Here is a 21,530-nt window from a genome sequence, read left to right on the forward strand (position 1 = left end):
TAATCATGACAATTGTGCCTCGTTACAATGCTAAGGAAATTTTTTAATGTTTTATATAACACATACAATATATAATATGCTCGATTATGAAGAAAGCATCTATTGAAGAATCACTTTGTAACAAGTCGATATACCAAAACTTTTGCATTAACATCAGTGTACTAACATTTTAAACAGTGATGCTTTATAATAAAAGTAGTTACTGTTTGTCTTCTTTATGTCTACTGAGTTTTGTCTGAAACTAATGAAACTTAAAATAGTGAAATCTCTGCTACCATGGATTTTTTATTTAAGTATTAGCAACGGGAAACACATACATTTTTAAATTTTTCTTTATAGAAATCTTATTTTTCGGAGAGTGTTAGAGAGTTTTGAGTTTACAGAAAAATACGGTTTCTTCGTTTGTACTTTTAAGAAAGTTTATACTTTCAGGGAAATTATCGAAACTTTTAAGCTACAGTTGGATAAAATCTTCTCTTAGAATATGAATTTTTTATGTGCATAGGGCCGGCGAAGATGTCGAGTTGTATTTCTATTTTTAAAGAAAATGTAGAAGATTTGAATCAAAAAATTGATTCAAGCTACAGCTAAATTAGACTTTTGCTTTATATTTTGATAGTAGAAATTTTTTTAAAGTAAAAGTCGATTAAGAGAAAATAGATGTTCTGTTCTTTCAATAATTATTGAGAATCTTGAATTCGGTCTAAATCTCGTACTCATTCGACATTATCATTGATCCTGAATAACATAATAGTAGATAGATGACGGTATTTATAAATTTGTCACCGAGTTCTGTTTATAAAGTTTATAAAGAACAATCTATAATAATTCTAAAAAACTTAAATTTGAAGTGTATATCTATTTTCATAAAAAATTTGACCAACAAATAGTTTCGTTAGAAAAGTATTTAATAGGAAAATACATTTCTGTTAAAATTGAAATGTTAAAAATATATTAAAATTATATATATTTATAAATAAATATTGACATTAGATATTAGTATTGGAATTTATATATTATAACATAATATATTATGCAATAATTTATTACATTTTTGCAATGACTGACTGGTTTTATAATTCCAGATTTATAGGACCATTATTTCTATTCAAAAATTGTAATGAAGCTGTTGCAGTTCCACGATTTATAACTTCTCTTTAAATTAACATATTAAAAAATTGTCTAAATAAAATAGCTGATTCTTGTTCCTATATAGCAATCTTTATGGTACTTTTATAAACTGATATAAGAAAATTACAGGGTTATCATAATTCTCCAAAATAGTCAGTAATTAAATTTCGGTACTTTTATTATAAATCTATCTAACATTCAATATCTCGCGTTGGTTTATAGGAAATTTCTTTTTCTTCAACCTTTTGCTCTGAAACATCGAATTATGTCCCTACATAGCCCAGATTATAGATCAAATACGACGAATGTAAGCTGTTCTAATATCAAAGCTCAACTTTAACTCTAACTTCACTTACATTAAGAGACTATAGTTTGCTGAATACAAATTATCCATAATATTTTGTAGTTTTGCTTTGGACATTATACTAAAGCAATAAATAGGTAACATTATAGTATATATATATATACTTTTGAGCAAAATCATAAGCCAGGAGATTAATGTGGCTGACAAGGTCGATATGTGAGAATTTAATAGACGATGTTGACCCGTCAAATTCGAACTTCGGAAAGACGATATTTCACGCGTACAGTAACAAAACTTCAACTATTTCTTGCAACTAAATTTATCTTGAAACTAATTCAAACTAGTACGACAGACTCAAATTGAACATACGTCGAGTTCATTTCGACACGTGTAACTGTGACTGTATAGGGTACAGTTGTCCTTCAGAATGCAAGTTATTCCTCGAGCTCGTCCTCTGGAATCCATTTACTCCGAATTACAGAAATTTTCACTGTTCTTTTACGCGTGTAGCGTGGTGGCTCGAAACTAATTTCGGAAGTCGCCATTCACGTATTTTCCAAACATACAGAGTACGAACGTAATTGTTTCTATTGCAATTTGTCTCTAATCATCGTTCTATTCCCAACAACATTCTGCTTTCGTTGTTTACAATACCATCTCATTCAACCTGTTTTCTTTAACAAAGAAAAGCTACGGAGGGCGTATAAGCTGTCACGTATCGAACAATCATTTCGCTTCCTACCAGTCTCTATAGATTCGACATTTCTCTAATCTAATACTATAAATTATCTCTATAATATGTATGTATATAGAATTACTTTTATTTCGATTTATAACATCGTTTAAAAAGTGTAACTTGTGCTCTATTGCACTGATTTTATTAGTCTTTACGATCATTGTAGATGTATATGATAGTAAAGCATTACAACCTGATACAATTGATTTATGAATGGTACTAAACAAGCTGTGCATGTTTAAACAAAGTCACATTTTTATGGACATTAGACAAACAAATAGAATTTAAATAGAAATTTATTTCTCTCACCTGGTAGATATTTTAATACATAAATATATATAAATAATAAATACCTTACTTTGGATACTTTGTTTTACATTTATACACGTTATGTGCATTCTGTACATTTTCGTACTTAAAAATTTTCTATAAATATAACATTCACAGCCTATTTATTTAAGTGTATAATTAAACTTTCATACACATAGTTTGTCGTATTAACAAAAACTAGTCCGGTCTACATAGCAGAAGTGCTTTCAGTAATGCTACACCTACACCGAGCGAAAGGGTTTAATCTACCATACTGAATATTCAGATCGATTAGTTGAAATTATTCGAAGCGTTAAAGCCTTTCGTCACTCTGTGTCAGGAATTTAATCGCATTCTCTCGGTATCTTGCGATTAATAAACGTTTGAAATGCTTAAAAGTTCGTAGCGAAATGTTTGAAATCTTTAGACGCTAATATATTTCTATGAAAATAGAATGTTTTCTTGCAGTTACTTTTTGCAATTGCAATTCAGTAATTTCGTGACTTCTCGATGAAAATCTTTGAAGTAATTTTTATTGATCTCTACAGTATTCAATTTCTTACTATAAAACAAGCATCATACATGAAGCCACAGAAAAAGAATAGGATAGCATCTTCTTTGACTTTTTAATTTAATGTCATTTTATGGCATTAAAAGAATATCTTAGTATAAAATAACTAAGAGTGGAAATAATCTGTTCGTTCGAAGATATAATTGACAACTTTTTGTAGTAGCCAAAAGCTATAACAGTTAAGACAAACAATATTTCAATGCTTCTATTATTTTAATATTGCTATATATCGCACGTTTAGCTCTAAAATTAAAAGGACAATTTTTGGAACACAGGATTAATTTAATGTACTGAATTTTAAAATTGCTTCTCTGTAAAAGAAATTGAGAGATCTTCCTCTGTTACGCAACGCTAAGGAAATTTCAGAATTTTTCGTATAATGTAATAATTAGTGTATTCGTAAAATATTTTCAAGTGTTCGAATACTTTCGTGAATCACTCTATCATATCTCTCGCCTGTGATTTTCAAATAGTTTTCCAATCTTGCCACATATATAATAAAATATATCAACCGTGAAATAGGTCGAAATGTTTTCGAGCAATCGGTTAGAGATCGGTGAACGTCGGAGCAGAAAATTTTGAAGAAATTTTCAAGAATCCGCGTAATGCAATGGAAAATCGATCTATTCAATATGGAATCGTTTTTCTGTATGGTAGAGGTTAGCTGTGTTTGACGAACTCTCGAATTCAATGAGAGGAAACTAATTGATTGGATATCTCGCCTTGAACTCAAAACGAGCGATTTTTCATTCGTGTGAAAAATTGAGGAGCCGAAAAGAGATGACGTTGGAAAAATGGAGGGCAATTTCTTGCCGATGCTACTCGTCGAGTGTCCTTTACATGTCAACCCCTCGGGGACCAATTTTCCGTATACATTACCATTTGCACAAAGCCCTTGGGCTACTTTGAATTACAGTGTATAGTATCCTCGATAACCAACCTGACCAAGAACTGATCATTCGTATCTCCTGTTTTAGCATTTAATGAAAAGTTTCATTTGCGTGATATTATTAGAATTTAAATAATGCTATCAGGTATGTTTCATTCGAACCTCTCGAAAGCCAAACTGACCAAGTCCATTTTTTCGTCAATTTCTTAAATTTAATTGCATACAATTGCGGTCAAAAGAATGTTTAAAATTTGAACTATGAGTATTAGTAACTTTGTACTAGATATTTTTCACTATGTAGTAACAGTCATCTATTTCGACAGATATATAGTACGTCTATTCATCGCTCCTGTAAAATAGAATTGCGTTTTCTACTAAATTCCTGTAATAAAATTATAATAAAATTACTTCTCAAACTTGCTTTCGTTCGTCACTGTAAGTACGCGATTAATATTCAATTTCAAAAAAAGAATTTATATACTTCCATGAGTTCATTCGTTACATTTACAACATATTTTTATTTAAATTTAAGGAATACAGATCAACACGCGTAAATGATATTTCAGCAAAGAACTTGAAAACCCAAGATTATTATGATTATTATTAGCTAAATCATAAAAGAAAAAAAATTTCTTCGTTTCTCAATGGTGGAATAATTAATAACGTTTTTCTATCTTTCCACATTTTATATCAAAGTGATTTTTTTTTAATGTACTCTTCTTATGTATATCACTCTTCCAGTAGAACCCGTAATTTATGCTTCTACATCAAAACGATAAATTTTGTCTGACGTATAGCCATTCATAAGATCGAAAAGGTTAATCATGAGATCGCTGCGCGTAATTAGCGTAGAACTTTTTGCTCATTAGCTGGTATCGATTTTTTTTTCAAGCCGCGATACGAGTGGTTTGAGCTCTTTAATGACTTTTATCGCTACTAGTGATCACGATGGCACACCCTGTGACCGATGTCCAGTTGGATTACGGCGAAACGACAATTTAATCGCCGGTTCCGTTTCACCGTTGCACGCTGCCCGTTTCCGGAAAATGAAAAGTGACGGACGCTTGCGGGTCGCAACGTTAATTCTGTTCGAATAACCTTTCGGGGGCGGAGGTGGTACAGAGAATCGGTTTATCGGATTTTAGTCCGGTTGATACTCTGCTACCTGTACGCTACGCGAGGTGTCGCTGATTAAATGATGCTGTCATTTGCTCCTTCAACCTTCCTTTCTGCCTTTCGTTTGTTTTATCAACGTAGAACAAGGTAAAGATGTTATACACAGGTAGTTAAACAGCCGTGATTAAACCTTGTTTAACAATGACCGTTAAGATTTACAGTTACAGGCTGGTAAAAGTATTTTTGAAACGTTTATAGTAGAAAACTTTTATGAATATATTATGTGCGTCCTAGTAAACTTCTTGAAATTTCGTTACCAACGTTGCAACGTGTCACGACTGTGGTAATTATAACAGTAAAATTTCAAACTCGCCACAACTCGCTACAATTACAAGTTATGTTAATTACAATTTTCAACAAGTCATAAACTACAAGTTATTATAGTGTACTAATAAATTCTCTTGTTATATCTTGATAACAAATTTGAGAAGAAAATAAATGATATTGTAGGAACAAATTTTACAAGCTACGAGTCAGCGTATGCCGTTTCACATAGAATTATAAAATTTTAAAAGAGAAGTCTATAATCTAACTTCTAGCTTGCGTCCTCGTTAATATTATTACGTGGTTGGTGAATGATTATACAAGAGAGCACGTATATACCTGTCAATCAATAAAAGTACTTAAAATTCATTGTAGAACATGTTGCACTCCATGTCATCTCATTTTGTCTTGAAACATCTTTTTCCATCTGTTATTCTGCCTTTAAAAATGCAACCTGAACCAATTCTGCGTATGAACAAATCTTTAAAAATCGTAATATCGAACGAACAAAGAAAAGGAGCAAGCGGCGAGAAAACAGTCGCGAAAAGTGATGGGAAAGACAAGCACGTTGAAATTATTTCAACAACATCTGTCCGTGATTTTCCTTCCTATCATATAACAGTTATGAACTATTCAAATATTCTAGCATTTAAAAAAGTGTTAAAATGTTGTCCAAGACAAATAAAACTTATTCATGTGGTATTCCGCTTCACAATTTTAAACATTTAGTCACACAATTACACCATGATACTGAATTATTATTTATTATTAACTTTAATTTCATCATTCTATAATCTCTATAATGGAATTTCATTGGAGAATAAAATTCTAAATATAATATCTGACTAAAAAATAAGCCTGTTTAAGCGCTTTATGGTGCATTTAATATGTTACGCAATTTATCACTGTAAACATGGAAAATATCGAAAATTTTATATCTGTGAATGTTTAACTGTTCATTTAGTATGAAAATTTTGATAGATCGAAAGTCTGTTTCATTTGTTTAATTTGTTAATTTTGCGACTGTGACTGTTTGTTAACGCATATTATAATTAAATCTATCATTGCTGGTTACCGATGGCCTTTACAGCGTCGCTGACATGCATAACATCAGCCACCGCCATCACAGACATGTTAATCGTAGGAATTACGAATCGTCAGAATTATCTCCGTTTGTTTGAAAATATTTGCCGCTATGGTATTTCAAGGGAAAGTATTTTACAGGTTGAGTGTTTTCGTGGATGTGATTGAAGGGGTTGTTTGAAAGGGATGCTTTTGTTTTTTGACCGTTGGTAATGGTTTTCCCCGAGGGAGAATACTCGAATAAGAGTTCATCTTGCGATGGAAGAGATTAATGGGAACGTAGCGATAATTGATCGGTATTGTTGGTGAAACCGATATAGCAGCTCGTGAAATCGGTCAGGTGCGAAAGTTTACATATATATTTCGAGCGTCGAAACCACAATTTGAAACATCGATCCTAGTCCCAGATTGTGTCACGATCAGTCACCGGAGTCCTTTAAAAATAAAATAGTATAATAAAAACGTTAGCTCCATGAATTTTGTTGACACGTTATGACGCATATTGTTAAAATGCAGCACAATTTATTCGCCCCCACATTTATTAAGGTAAAAGAAGTAGAAAAATTATACAATATAATGTTACAAAAATTACCTCCTTAGTGTTGGGGCGATTAAATGTTTCGTAACTTGGGATGTAATTTTGTTCCGGCTTTTTTAATTAAATAAACGCTTTAATTTTCCAAATTTCTTCTAGAAACACGTTAACAATAATCGTATTCATACGCGTGTTAATTCAGAGTTGATTTTAACCCTGAATTTACAATTGAATTGAATACTTTCCAATTCGTTATTGTGTTGAGGTAATGTAAAATGAAATGTAGTAAATAATCTAATATGATAAAGAAAAATAAATTTAAAAAATTGCTGCTTTCTTCGTATTTGCTATTCTCTTATAAAACAAAGACACATTATATGGAAATATTAAATATCGATTTACAAATAATTTTTGAAATATAAAACACAAGATGCTACTACAAAATATGTCCAATTATGGGTATCGGCTTTCAACCCTCCTACATCCTTTCATCACCGTCAACCTAATTCAGTTTGTATATATTTAAAAGGTCTTAAATTCTCGTTTGAATTTTATGTTAAAGACACTTTAAAACATTCAACATCTTCGTCTTTGTTAAAACAAAAATATGATGGAGATATAAAAATTGGCCAGTGTTTCGATTTGTATTCCTTTTTATTAAGTTTTCTGTTCGAGATAGAAATTGACGAATGTTAGTGTACTACCAGTCCTTGATATTACACATTATACGGTAATATAGCACTAGTACTTTATATTGCTATAGTCCAAACTACTGATATGCAAATTCGTGTAATCCCATTCTTCAGTAATGCGTTATTATTAGCATCCACGTCATGTTATAGATTGTACTAGCCATGGAAAATAATAGTGCCGTGTATTATTACTTTATGACATTACGATAGTATAAATTGTTGCTATAACATTAACATATGTCGGAACTGTGATACTATTAATCAACTTATAACACCCATATGTATTCATCGCAATCCTCAACTTTACTCGGTAATTTTAACTCAAAATTCTCCAATAGTATGTTTTGCTACTCCTTTATCCTTCTTTATAATCCTTATCGAATTAGAATCACAGACAAAAATTTTACTTCTCGAAGTATATTATATATAGACATGCTATGTTAAATAAATTATAAATTGTCCTTGACTGATATTTTTAATAACTATTATTAAATATATACGTAGACGATCGTACGAGAAAAAATTACTTAATTTGTTTAATTTATAAATATGACCTATAAGAATAGGGTACTTATTGAAAAATTATATAGATCTTACTAGGTTCCAGATAACCATTAGAAAATTATTAAATTATATTGAAAGTTTAAATTAGTAATCAACTCATATGTTTCATATGGTAATACAAATTTCATCGATTAAATACATATAATAAGTTTAAATACTTTCTTTGTTCATATTTTGATATTCGAATTATTAAATTATCATTGTTATTAAACTTTGATATTTATATTATTAACTTTCTGATTCGACTCCTTAAATCAAATGTAGACTTTAGGCTATTTGATTCATTTCAAATTCTTTCAATAAGGTTTAATTCAAAGAACGATACAGACACCAACATGTAATTATTGATTTATTATTTCTAAAATTCTTGCAAATAGTTTTCACAATTTCTCGTCGTGTATTTTGGATCATTATGCAACTACAAAATTCTAATCTAATCCTTAATTATTTTCTTAGTAATCCAGATCAATTATCACATTCTATACCAGAGCAGCAGGTGTTCTAATACTTATAAACGTGGGTGTATACGTATATAACACCTCAGTAATTAATAAATTCTGCTATTACAGTTTGTTCATGTTTCTCAATTTTACTAAAAATGCAGAAAAATATAAAAAATTTTGTATGGTTCTAAATCGATGGCCAGGGAGATGAATTATATGTTCACCAGACTAAATCATATACGACGAATAAGATACAAAATTTAACTTTACGATGATATTGCTCCCAGATTAAAGGAAGCGGGTGACATTTCAGATATAAGAAGTTAAATAAATGCATTTCCCTCTTTCAGTGACTTACTATTCATCCAAACTTATTTATCTCTGCTCATAGAATATAGTAACCATATTCGATTACCTAACTTTGCGACACCTTATACAATTTCCTAACCGCCCCCAAACACCTACGTAACACGTTTCCCCTCGACTTCACCTTGACGCAGCGTTTCCTCGAAATTAAAGGAGTCCCCAGACTACGCAAAATATTCGCGAGATTAAAGGCAACGAAATATGTATTCGCGGCCACATCGAAATTTATTTTCATGTCAAAATAGAGAATTTTCGTCGCTTATATATCGATCACTTATCGTACAAATATTTTATTATTTTTATTTATTTCTTTATTGTCGCAACGACTCATCATTAGTTACCGCAATGCAGAAATATTGTACGATTACTTTTTTAAAATTAAAGGAAATTCTTCAAATTCCTATAATTATACATCTGAGCTAAAAAAAAAACATGCTGTTTCCTATTCAATTTTTACTTTTTATGTTAACTGTTCCTTATCTTTTTCAAACTAAACAATTATTTTTCAGCGATAAGAAAACGTATTGGTTCGAAAATAATTGAAAAAATCATGGATATACACACGTACCTAATAGAAGTAACATATCTCGATCGCACTAGGAATCGTTTGACGTAACCATCAACTACATCGGCACAGTAATCACCCGGATAGATTGAAATGATGACAATTACCGGGTGATCATTATCGATACGTGAGATTCGCACCTGTTGCGGACCGCACACCAGCGCGGTTACGCGTGTCACCACGCGATACCAATTTCTGATTCCACGTCATCCGGTTGAAAACCAGCTAAAATAGAAAATGCGTCACTTTCTAATCAAGGCCACGCTTGACGGTATAAAGTTTCTACAAATATACGTCTAACTTATATACTGACGTTATAAAGTAGCCCTTCATGTACACTTCTTTTTTAGCACACTTGTTTCTTAGTTATAATATGTACACTAATATATTTTATTTAAAACATATACATAAATAGATGTACATAAATTGGAGAATATCTTTGAAAAAAAAAGAAAATATTTTCAGTAGAAATCTTATCTAATATATTTTGTCACAAAACCAAGTCCATTTCTGAGCTGTGAATTCGAGATAAAATAAAATAAATAAATAATATTTAATATATTTTACTATTTACTGTTTAAATACCACTACTTGCATCACTAGCCTTTCCATCATTTTTTATTTTGACTTATAATTCAGAAATCAAAGAATTTAAAGATAAATAGCTTGTTAAACGACAGAATAATAATTCTACAAGGTTTTACCACGAACTGATAACTCATCTAATTAACATATATATATATACGCAACGAGCGTAATCATCTTGTCTACAATTGTTATTGGAATAAAGAGTACATTATAACCTGTTACCTCAGCCTTATAATTAATTCAACTATCTCTATTACCTTAAACGAAATAGGGGATCGATCAGTTTCATGTCGTCGATTGTAAAATCGTAATGGGAATTTACGACTTCCGTTGACGCGCTTTCTTGAGATCGCATCTCTCCGCGAACGATCGACAAAACACGCTAATTTTCTTATTATATATATTAAAAATTGTATTTCATTTAATCCTGTCGTAACATTTTATTATACGTAGACGTAATAATTATTTTACGTTGCGGTTTGATGTGTTCGGGATTTTGTTCGATTTATCCGTTAATAGAAATTTTGTGATTAAAATACGTTTTATGTAAAACAAGAAAATGTCGGAATATTTACGTACCACAGCGTATAGAAATATCATCTGCGATCTGTGAATCGTTAGAGATGTCGACGTTTTCAAAGTTTCACTTTTTCCAAGCCTTTATCTGTTTCATTTCATTCCTCCTCATCGCGGTTCACTATCAACAATTCCATCGGTGACTTTTATTGCCTCGTAACGACGTTAAAGTGTAATTACCACAGTGGGAAAACTAACTGTTTCTTTTTACTGGTAAAGTAAAAATTTGCGTCTCTTCTGTTTAATAGAAAGTTTACAAAGCTGCGTTAATAATTAATAAACCCTCCTTTTTTGGTATCATGTGGATACAGCAGTGAATGAAAGAAAATTGAAGAACTAAATGACAAAAAAGTACCATTTACCACGAAACAAAATTGAAGAATTGAAATATTGAATGGTGTTAACCCCGGTTTTCAATATGAACAAGAGATATTAATTTAAATTTTTCACTTACAATTTTAACTGTACCTTACTTGTTGTTTTGAAAGTTAGATAAAATGAATTACAGATTTATTTTTCATGCAATTACAATGATAAGCATTTAATATTCTATATTCACATACGATACTTTTAAAGTTCAAAAGAACATCATAGTGGTACAATTAATTGAATTTACGAATATTTTCCTGTTTATATCGTGGCATACATTCTCTTGTACGAGATATCGTTTACCGCTTAAATTCCTCAATTATAATGAACAAAAGAGAGATGAATAAACATATAATGATAGATATTGCAATATAGGTTTAATACAAAAATTACTAATACTTATTCGTACAAGTATTAATTTTCAATTTTCCTCTGTCCACTATTATACGAATATACATATATACAATTTTTATACAGTTTTTGATGAATTACGTCGTTGTTTCGACACTCGTTTGTTAATTAAACGAGAAATTGTTTCAGTATAAAGTAATTATATTTCGTTAATTAACGAGTTCTGTTGTGATACGCTGGATGGTAAAAACATTTCCGATGCATGGAATGAGATAATTTTTATTTTACGTTACAGTTGTATAGCTATAAATATATTCGAGCAACTAATGAAACTAAGGAACACGAGCTATGGAATATGCGTGCTTATTTTTTTTATAAATTATTATCCAATTTGGAGGATGTGTTTGCGTTTCGTTCATAAATAATGCAAACCGATATTTATCCTAGACTTTTCATAATTCGTGGAAAACAATACAGTTAAAACTTGTTATTTTAGTCACGTACGTCGCCCGAGCTATCACAAAACACATATTTCATAAAAGAAAAACCTTTCGACGATCGTTACAACTTACGAAAAGTCTGTCCAAGAAGTAACATGGCGTACACCTGTCACGTTCCCTACGCTCTATTCCTGTTTCCATCCCTTCTAAATCCCAAAGATTTCCAAACCGTCGCTCTCATATTGTTTGTCAGTGGTGGAACGACGAGAACTCCGGATTACAGCTTTAATCGCTCTTTAAGTGCATCCACGCTACCTTTAATCTCAAAAGGAAGCTTGTCCCGATTGAACTCGAGGCATAGTACAGTGACGACTTAAACAAAAAAAAAAAAAAGAAAAAAAAAGAAAATCTCTCTCCCTCTTTCGCCACTTACTCGACCTAGAAAACGATTCTTTAAGGTCTAGTGAATTCTTTTCCCCTTTCACTCGATTTCATCCTTTCTCCCTGTTTCATCTACTCTTCTCTTTATCCTGTTCTGAAGAAAGTGGGTTAACAAATTCTACCGTGAATAATATTTATTGGCTTAATATGAATCAGGCTGAAATCAATCGAGATGAAAGTGCTTAACCCATTAAGGACTAACGTTGGGTCAATGTAGCGTCTCTTTCATAATTCCTTTAGTTATATTTGTTATATTATTAGATTGTATTTTATAATATTACGACGAGACATTCTTTAAAATTCTATTCTCTAGATATTCTACAAAGCATATACTCAATCACTAACTTTGAAGGTTCAATATGAATTTTGACAGGTAAGAAGGTACCTTTTCGAAAAATACATCGTGCACAAAAGCTGGCAATGTATACGTGAAGATAATCCTTCATTAATCATTTAAAAGTACAAGGAATAAAAACAGAATAAAACTTATAAATATAAATAAAAATTATTATAATATTTTAGATTGCATAGATACATGTACAGTATAAGTGACTTGGATGATCATAGGCTGAATTTTATAATTTTTGAAAAAGATTGGTTTCTTTAAAAAAACTTCATGATATTTAATTATAATACTTTATGTTATGTCTTATGAAATTCGTTAAAATACAAATCTGCGATAATTCTCAGTAAAGCTTTATAGCTATTATAATTTTATTATCACAATTATTATTATTTCACTAATTGATCCCTTATGTGGTAAAGGCAACCTTGACTTGATTTAAACAACGATATTTCCGTCGTTTCGTTTCGAATGGACACGCGTCTTCGAGGGGGTGTGGCGATCGCCTACAACCACGGGGTTTGTCAGAAATAGTCGTGCATTGTTAGCAGCCTCGACTGGTCGGAAAGTTGTTTTAGAATTTGCACTGGGAGTTACTGGAAATATCGTTGGACAGGGGAGAAGACGTATCCTTTTTATTCGACCATTGTCCTGCCTTCTAACAAAGGCTTTATTAAGAATCGATCGGGGGCACGAGCATGTACGATGGAAATTAATGGAAATCCCAAATGCACGTACTACACCGACACAGACAATTTGTGAATTTTTCGAGTATTCGTGCAAGATCGATTTTGAGAATTTCTCAGTTTCAGTAATCTCTTGGGAGAAGGAAGCGAGTGATAGATGGTGACAAATGATGAGGAAAAGTGGAGGATGGAAGAGTAATGAAACGGTTGATTTTGGTAGAGAAAAGTTGGATGTTGGAAAAGTTTGGAAATTGAGAAATAGAAAAGTAGTGGAATGGTTAATTTGAGGATGGAGAAGTTAAGTGTTTGAAAGGTTTAAAAATCAGGAAATTGAAAAAGTGTTAAAGTAATTTTAGTAGGGAAAGTTGGATATCGAGAAGATTTAAGGATTAGAAAATAGAGGAATTGATTAACTTCAGCAAAGAAAAGTTAGATACTGAGAAGATAAAAAATATTGAAAATGGGAAAAGTTGTAAAAATAATAAATTGTAACGCGAAATGATTGGGTATCGATTTACAGATTAAAAACTACAAGAGTAATGAATAAATTAATTTTGGCGCAGAACAAGCTATAATAAAAAAACTATATAAAATAACTAATTGCAACAGAGAAAAATTAATTTGAAAAGCTTATGTAATGCCTAAATAAAAAATATTCCAAAAGAAAATATGAAAATGAAAGAATAAAAAATCTAGAAATTATTATATTTTATATTTTACTTTAAATACATTAAAAATGATAATATATTAAAATTATATTGAAAATACAAAGTAGTAGAAATTATTATATTCTTTTGATACGATCATTTCAGTTTACAAAGTGAATTTTCCCACGTCCATTAATAATGAACACATTGTCGAAACGCTGATAGAATATTTTGAAACTAACGAACATACATAGGATATTTTTTAATCTACCATTTTATTGGCGAGGTTCGAGGTTTCGGAGATGATGTCATATTCAAGGTTGTTCCACCCTAATCGATCTCGGGTAAATAAGTTGATGATGCTCGTCTGAAACGAAGAACGAATCGAGCGAATGTCGTGGCGGAATAAAGGATATTTTACCAAACTAACATTATTCGTAATCTAATTAATTTAACAGGATCAGATACAATTGTTTTGACACGGAGATAAAAAATAACAGCTAGTGATAGTCTTTGTTTTAAAAATAACATACGGAAAATAATTTTAGTTTGCATTAAGATAAGTAAATAATGGAATAATTTGAAGACAAATTGTTTGTTAATTCAAACGAAATAAACGTATAATTATTTTAAAATATTATATAGATATGTATAATGTGTAGTCAGATGAATATAATTATAATATTTTGTTACGTAATCGTCAAATATTTTATTCAAATAATACACAAGCCCAATATTAATTTTACAAGATGTACAATATGTAAAATAAAAGTTAGCGTCACTCACGAACTGATAAGAATAAAGTCATTTTAGAATCTACTTGCAATAAAACGTTCTTTTATCTCCGAGGCATGAAGCAATTTTCAGTCGGTAATTCTCAAGAGCAAAAAAGCATATATCCCTCGTTTTCCAGCGATCATATTTCAAAATGAAAAAGCTTTCGAACGTACACAAGAATTTCGATACAACCGTTAATCCTTGATACTCGATACAATTGTACGCAACAAGAACAAGCTAATCGAATTCGGAGCGCTTTTTGTTAAATTTACCGAGACGATTTACGTTTATTGCGCGTAGAAAATGAAACAAACGCGTTCTATAAATCGATAAAACGAAACTGTCAGCAAGAGCCTTGGCATTTTTCCGCTGCCTTTGAATTTCATACGACGCAGCCTCTAAAACACGTTTTCTCGCAAGGTTGCAGCAAAATTTCGCGCAAACAGACGCTGCTGCGATCCGGGGGCGGGGAAGGGCTCGAGTCGATCTTTGCATAAAAATAGTATACGCTCGATAGTGTGTGAACAGTGTAATAGAAAACTTATGTGAAAATTATACGAGACGATGGTACATTAATGGAAATGCAAGCTGTCGAAGTGACTCGCGAAACGACGAAAATATGGGCGCGATAGAAATAAGTAGAAAAATACAGGGATGAAGTGGGAAAATAACGAAGTTGTAGAATGGAGACGAAGAATTGGTGATGCTGAAAGGAATAACGAGGTATCGGGACAGTTAGAGGTGTTGAAGGTAGAAAATAGAGGCTAAGAGGGCGATTAAAGGAAAGAATGGGAGAAGTAATGGTGTACAGAAATTGGAAAATCTCAGATCGATAAAATAACGAAACAAGCAGATAATTGATCACTTTGTGAAAATTCTTCCTTCGTTTTATGGTACAACCATTATGGTACAATATGGTACCATATCGTACAACCAAAGAATTATATTTTATGAACACAACGAAATAAATCCTTTAAATGTTATAACCATAACAGTTTGGAAATTTTACATAAATATATAAAAATCGGCAATCTAGTGATCGTTAAAATACTAGGATTACTAACAAAATAGATACTAAGTATAAAAACTTGAAAAGAAGAGATATAATACTTACTCTTGTGGATATGAAATCTATAAAAATATTATTATAACGTTAGTAATATCAAATAACAAATATCGAATTATTGATACTGCATGTTATTAGAATGTTCTTAATATTGAGGCAAAAAGGCAAAGAAGTAAAAGAATTACAAACTTTTTACTAGTATTGCAGTGTAATAACCCAAAGGAATTGAAAAGCATTTTAATATCAGTGGTAAGTCGATTAAAGCGCCGTGGCTATAATTTTCTAATTCTTTCTTTCCAGAATGTCCAATCTCCGAAGACGGGATGGAAAGGTTTGCGTGTCCCACAGCGGACAGAATGGGTAGATACCATTGCATCGACGATCACGCCTTGTGCGACGGTTTCATAGACTGCCCTACAGGCGAAGACGAGGACAGACAAGCCTGCATGTTTTACAAAACTGTAAGTCTCCAATTAGTCATCTCGTGACGGTGTACAATTACGTTATTAATCAATAACACGATCAATACCCCACAATTTCTTGCAATTATCATGCAATACACTTTGTCAATCTGCGTAATATACTTTCTCTTTATTTCTTACTATTAAACGAATAGAATAGAAGGAATGCAAAAGTGTTATTAATTGTACGTGTACGTTATGCTTTATATTAGTATTTGATACATATAATTAATAATTAGTGCGAAAATGTGATTAATTTTGTGTGTCATGTCTCGTAATATTATTTTTTTAGTAATACATTTTGCATGAAATAAGAAATTTATGCTATTATTTCTTAGTTTGATATTTATTATCTTCCAAGGAGAATAAAGTCTATAAATATCATAGTCATCAATTTTGTTTTAAAAAGAACTCTTTTTTTATAATGTCCTTCGATTTTCTTTAACTGACATTTACATTATCACTGTGCCGAGTTAAATCTTAAAACTCTCCACTCTCTATTTCTTTAACATTCCAATCCTTACTTTCTTAATTTATTAAATTCTTTAATTTAAAGACGTCTTATTCGTAAAACCTCTCACCCAATTCCGCGTCAAAATTTCTTCTATGCTATCTATAGACTGTCGCAACCCTCGAAGACGAACAACCTTCACCGTGCATTGCCGTTTCGCTAATTTTACACGCAATTGCGCCGTCTCCAACCCCTTCGCGGCATAGTTCATCATCTAACGCGCACGCAAACACTCGAAAGCCGCGGGGAACTAATCTCGCGAACTCGGCAAGGCTCAATTTACACTGTCTGGCGAGCCCGTAAATCTCTAAAAAGCTTCGTCGCCTTAATTCTTCCGGCCCTTAAGTACAAAGGCATTCTCCTCTGCCTTTGCCATCGTGAAAAAACAACCGGTAGAATAAAGACTAGAGAGACGAGAGAGAGAGAGAGAGAGAGAAAGAGAGCGGAGAGACAAACCAAGGGAAGAAGAGAAAACAATTGCTCCTGATTTCCACGCAAATTCTCGCTCGCGAAAGGACAGAAGGAAACGAGTGGATGAAAGAAGCAGATTAGAGCACGGTTAGCACGCGCTGCAAGAGATAAGTTTTACGTACAAATCGCTTGAAAAGTGGAACGAGCATACAAATGGTGCTACAGTGGCTCGCAAAAGTATTCCAACACTCTTAGAAACGACTTATGTATATATTATAGGAAACATTTTAAAATATTATTAGCGCTGTAACGAGACACAACTATCGTGATTATATCAAGGAAATATAAAACAGATGTGAAAATGTAGTTAGAAATAATAAGATATTTATAGCAAGTATGCACTTCGCAAAGATAACTAAAATATTTGAAGAGTCAATTATTCACTATATCAATGAGTTACTATATTTAGCGGAACCATCTTTAGCGGTAATTAATATTTGTTTAAGACTGTTGTTCGTGCTGTATATTAACCTTTCGCTAACAATAATTGTATGTTTGTAACAAATCTCTTTTAACTTCAATTTACGTCGTCGGGCTGGTTTCAAAGTTTACTAGCGTAATCACGATGGTCGTGACTCATTATAGTAGCAACGCAATTTCAAAAAGTTTCGTATAATGTACATAATATGTTGGTACAAATTTTCTGTGGTAAATGTTAAAATGTATTTTTGAGCTATTATATGTATTTCAAATTTTGTTCCAATATTTTTATATGCAGTATACATATACAGTAGCTAATAACGTAATACATAATGTGTAATATTTTAATATTTTATTATCTTACTATCTTAATGAAAAGAAACTGAACAAATAAATTTTTGTAATATTCTATGCTCTTTTTATAATCACACTTTACTATTTCTATTAAACATAATCACAATCTCGTTCACGCAAGTAATTACAATACTATACAATCTTAAAATATTCATCGCCGATGACTATCATGACGGTAAACGTGTTAATTAAATTCATTTAAATTAAGACTTATAATATATCGTATAAATTACAAATTATTTCGTTCACATAAATTGCAAGTTGTTTGAAAAATTTAAGATTTTTAAACAATCTAAATATACATACAGAAACAGGCAACACTTTTTTAATTTAAAAAAGTTAATTTTTAAATTTATAAATAAAACCAATATTATGAAACATGTGTAAAAGTCGATGTTTAATTTCAAGTAATGCAATAAAACGGTTGCCTTCGAGTTCAGTTAATTAACAACGAACATTACGCAATTGGTGTGTATATGCAAACAACTTGGAGGAACGAACGTGAACCTAAAACCTACACGCCAATTACACAAACACGTTACTTGCATAAACATAGCAATCGTGATACCTCGCATCCCACGTACGAATCACCGGAACAACAAAATTAAAACTGCCAACTGACTACCCTCTCAGAAAAATTCACGCGACGTTTACGTTCGCAATGTTATTTTATTTCTCATGTATTGATATTCTATATTCGTTCAAACGCTTCCGTGAATCAGGATACGAAGATAAGCTCGATTTAATCAGTTTATAGTACGCTAATATTCGTATGCAACTATTGTGTTTATGATGAACCAAATCATCACATATCAAAGTTTGATTTGACTATATACTTTTCCAATTAAAATATGTCTCGTCAAGAAGAATCAACTGTCCAAATACCTTTCAGCAGCAGTCTATTTGCTTAACGTTGCGATATTTTCTCATAATGACTGCCTCATCATGTCTTCTGATCGTATATTAGCGACCTCGTTACGTTCCTCCCAACTGCTACATTCACCCTTTTCCACCTACCCGTTTCACATAACAAACAAAAAGCAAAGAGGACCGTGTCGAGGAAAGAAGAGAAAAAAGAAAGAGGAAATCTGAGCAACGTTTCGCTCTCTCGCGGATTTATCATCCCTCACATCCGGCGAACGGTTGACCTTTCTCTCCGGCTGATTCCGGGCCGGCCTCTCCGCCTCTTTGAAATCGATATTTGCTTCTTTTCCTTCCGGCTGGTCGAGCCGCGCCGCCGCCAGTCTCTCTCTCTCTCTCTCTCTCTCTCTCTCTCTCTCTCTCTCTCTTTCTCTCTCTCTTTCTTTATTCTCTCTCTTCCATGGTTTTCACCTCGTAACGGAAGAACACGGCCAAAGAAGAAGAACGCGGAACGGTCCGTGTTGTCGAAACGGAATTGGCCTGATCAACGTGGGCGGCCCCCGGATCTGATTAAACTACGTCGCCTCGAACTCAAACCGGAGAATTAGATTTTCCAAGGTAGCGAGATGCTCTCTCGAACTCGATCAGCTTTCGAAAAGTAGTAGACGCCCGCGAGAACGCGCGCGGATTTTCGAAGGGAAAGTTCTCTAACTGACTTAACGAATTTTTTGCCAAGAACCCGGCTGGGGATGCGTAGGGGTTGGGTCGGAATATCGAACGAGCTATCGGACCACGCGAATGGCTCGGGATGAGTTTAGACGATGGTCCTTTTTACGGAGCTGGCGGTATTCTTTCGGTTGTTCGTCCTTTTTGGGTTCTGGATGAAGGTTAGGAGTTTTAGGGATTGTTTTCGTATATTTCTTTCTGTATGTTTTACAGTGGCGCACGAAAGTACCCGAACACTTAACACAGAATACTTTCAAGAATATATTGTGTGCATTGTGGGAAACTTTTTGAAATTTCGTTAACGCTGTAATGAGATACGACTACCGTGACTACAATGGTAAAGTTTGGAACAGAACCGAACAGTTTTTCACGATTAATGCATGTATAGAAGTTATATGTAATAGAATGGAATGGCTTTCGATGTTATAAATGAAAATCAAGTGTTTCATGAGATTCTCCTTATGTTTATTTTCTGTATTAAGCTTTGAACGTAACGTTTTAGAACGATAGAAACTGGATAATTTGTTCAAAATTTTCCGCACAATTATTTCATCGTCGTTTTAGTGAACAGTGAAAGGATCAACAAGAAGATATTTATCAGGCACATTTCTTATTTTTCGTCGCTTTAACCTTTACTGTAATTTGAATGAGAAATATACGTAGGTACATGCGTGCATTTGTCAGCTAAACACGTTACTTTCATGTCGAACCAGGCTATCAAGAGCAAACGCTATTTTCTGTCTCTGTTCCAGACGAAAGCTCACCTTGACGTATTGGCAGATGCCATTTTGCGATGGGCAAGAGGACGCTAATTCCTTTGTTGACGATGAACCTCTGACCTATGCATAAAATCATAAGTCTGACGAGTTTACTTCTTTATACATTCATCTATATATATATATTTATACATATATAATATATATATTTGTATATATATAATATATGTATAATATAGCATATAATATGTATATGATATATTCCCATGTATGTGTACGTGTACTCACACTCTTGCGTACCCGCACACATATTCAGGGTTTTCGTTTCGTTGCTAGCGGACGTTTCTCTTGCGAGCAGTTCCAGAGGGGGATGAAGGCGGTTGAGGTAATTCTTCCTTACTTTTCGCAGAAAAATGCGATAAAAGAGAGGGAAATTTATTAACAAGCTCAAGACTAATTATTGGATTTCGATTGAAAAAAGATCGGGTATGGAATGTATAATTCTAAATAATTGCACTTAGATGTGAAATTGTGGATTCGATGCGGTCTTGAAAATAAAGAAACGTTAGCTTATTTGATGTATTAATTCGAACGAACATATACTTTCAAAATTCTTCGACATTTTGCAAGCGTAATATTAAAATATTTGCATCCTTCTAAATGTATCATTTTGATCTAATTGGTATTCCTGCTATAAAGAAAAGTCGTCATTAAAATTGAATATATTGAAACCTGCAGGATAAAACGAAAGGAGAAATCATTAGACTGTTATGCTAAATGCTTATGTACTTATGAGATGCAAGAATGCTCGTAAAAGACACAGCATTCTAAAACACAGATTGCCTCAAACCTCTGTTTAAATTGTACTTCTTCAGTTGCATTCGTGAAGATATGTATTCGTAGAAACATCCGCATTCTAAAAATCATCTAATCTCAAGAACACGGAACGAGAGGAGAGAATCTGGATCTATCATCGATCTGCGGTGCTTGTAAAATTCTTCTAAAGTTCTTTTAAAATTCTTCTGAAGTTCTTCTAAAATTCCAAGAAAACCTAACGTCACGCGAATCTGACCCTAGCGAAATCGCATTCTAAATTCC

General features: G+C 32.4%; 1 protein-coding gene across 7 annotated transcripts in view; it reads left to right on the forward strand.

Annotated features, from left to right (window-relative positions):
- Jeb (low-density lipoprotein receptor domain-containing jelly belly protein) overlaps positions 1-21,530 on the forward strand; it is a 98,940-nt gene that overhangs the window by 73,067 nt on the left and 4,343 nt on the right. For 4 of the 7 annotated variants that reach the window (XM_072015716.1, XM_072015717.1, XM_072015714.1 and 1 more), the window contains 2 exons: positions 16,213-16,373; positions 16,993-19,923. In XM_072015716.1, coding sequence (XP_071871817.1) covers positions 16,213-16,373; positions 16,993-17,187 — 356 coding nt within the window. In that variant the 3' untranslated portion in view covers positions 17,188-19,923. The other 3 variants (XM_072015721.1, XM_072015720.1, XM_072015719.1) reach the window with 3 other exon arrangements.

Source organism: Bombus fervidus, chromosome 13 (assembly GCF_041682495.2).
Source record: "Bombus fervidus isolate BK054 chromosome 13, iyBomFerv1, whole genome shotgun sequence".
NCBI classification, from domain to species: domain Eukaryota; kingdom Metazoa; phylum Arthropoda; class Insecta; order Hymenoptera; family Apidae; genus Bombus; species Bombus fervidus.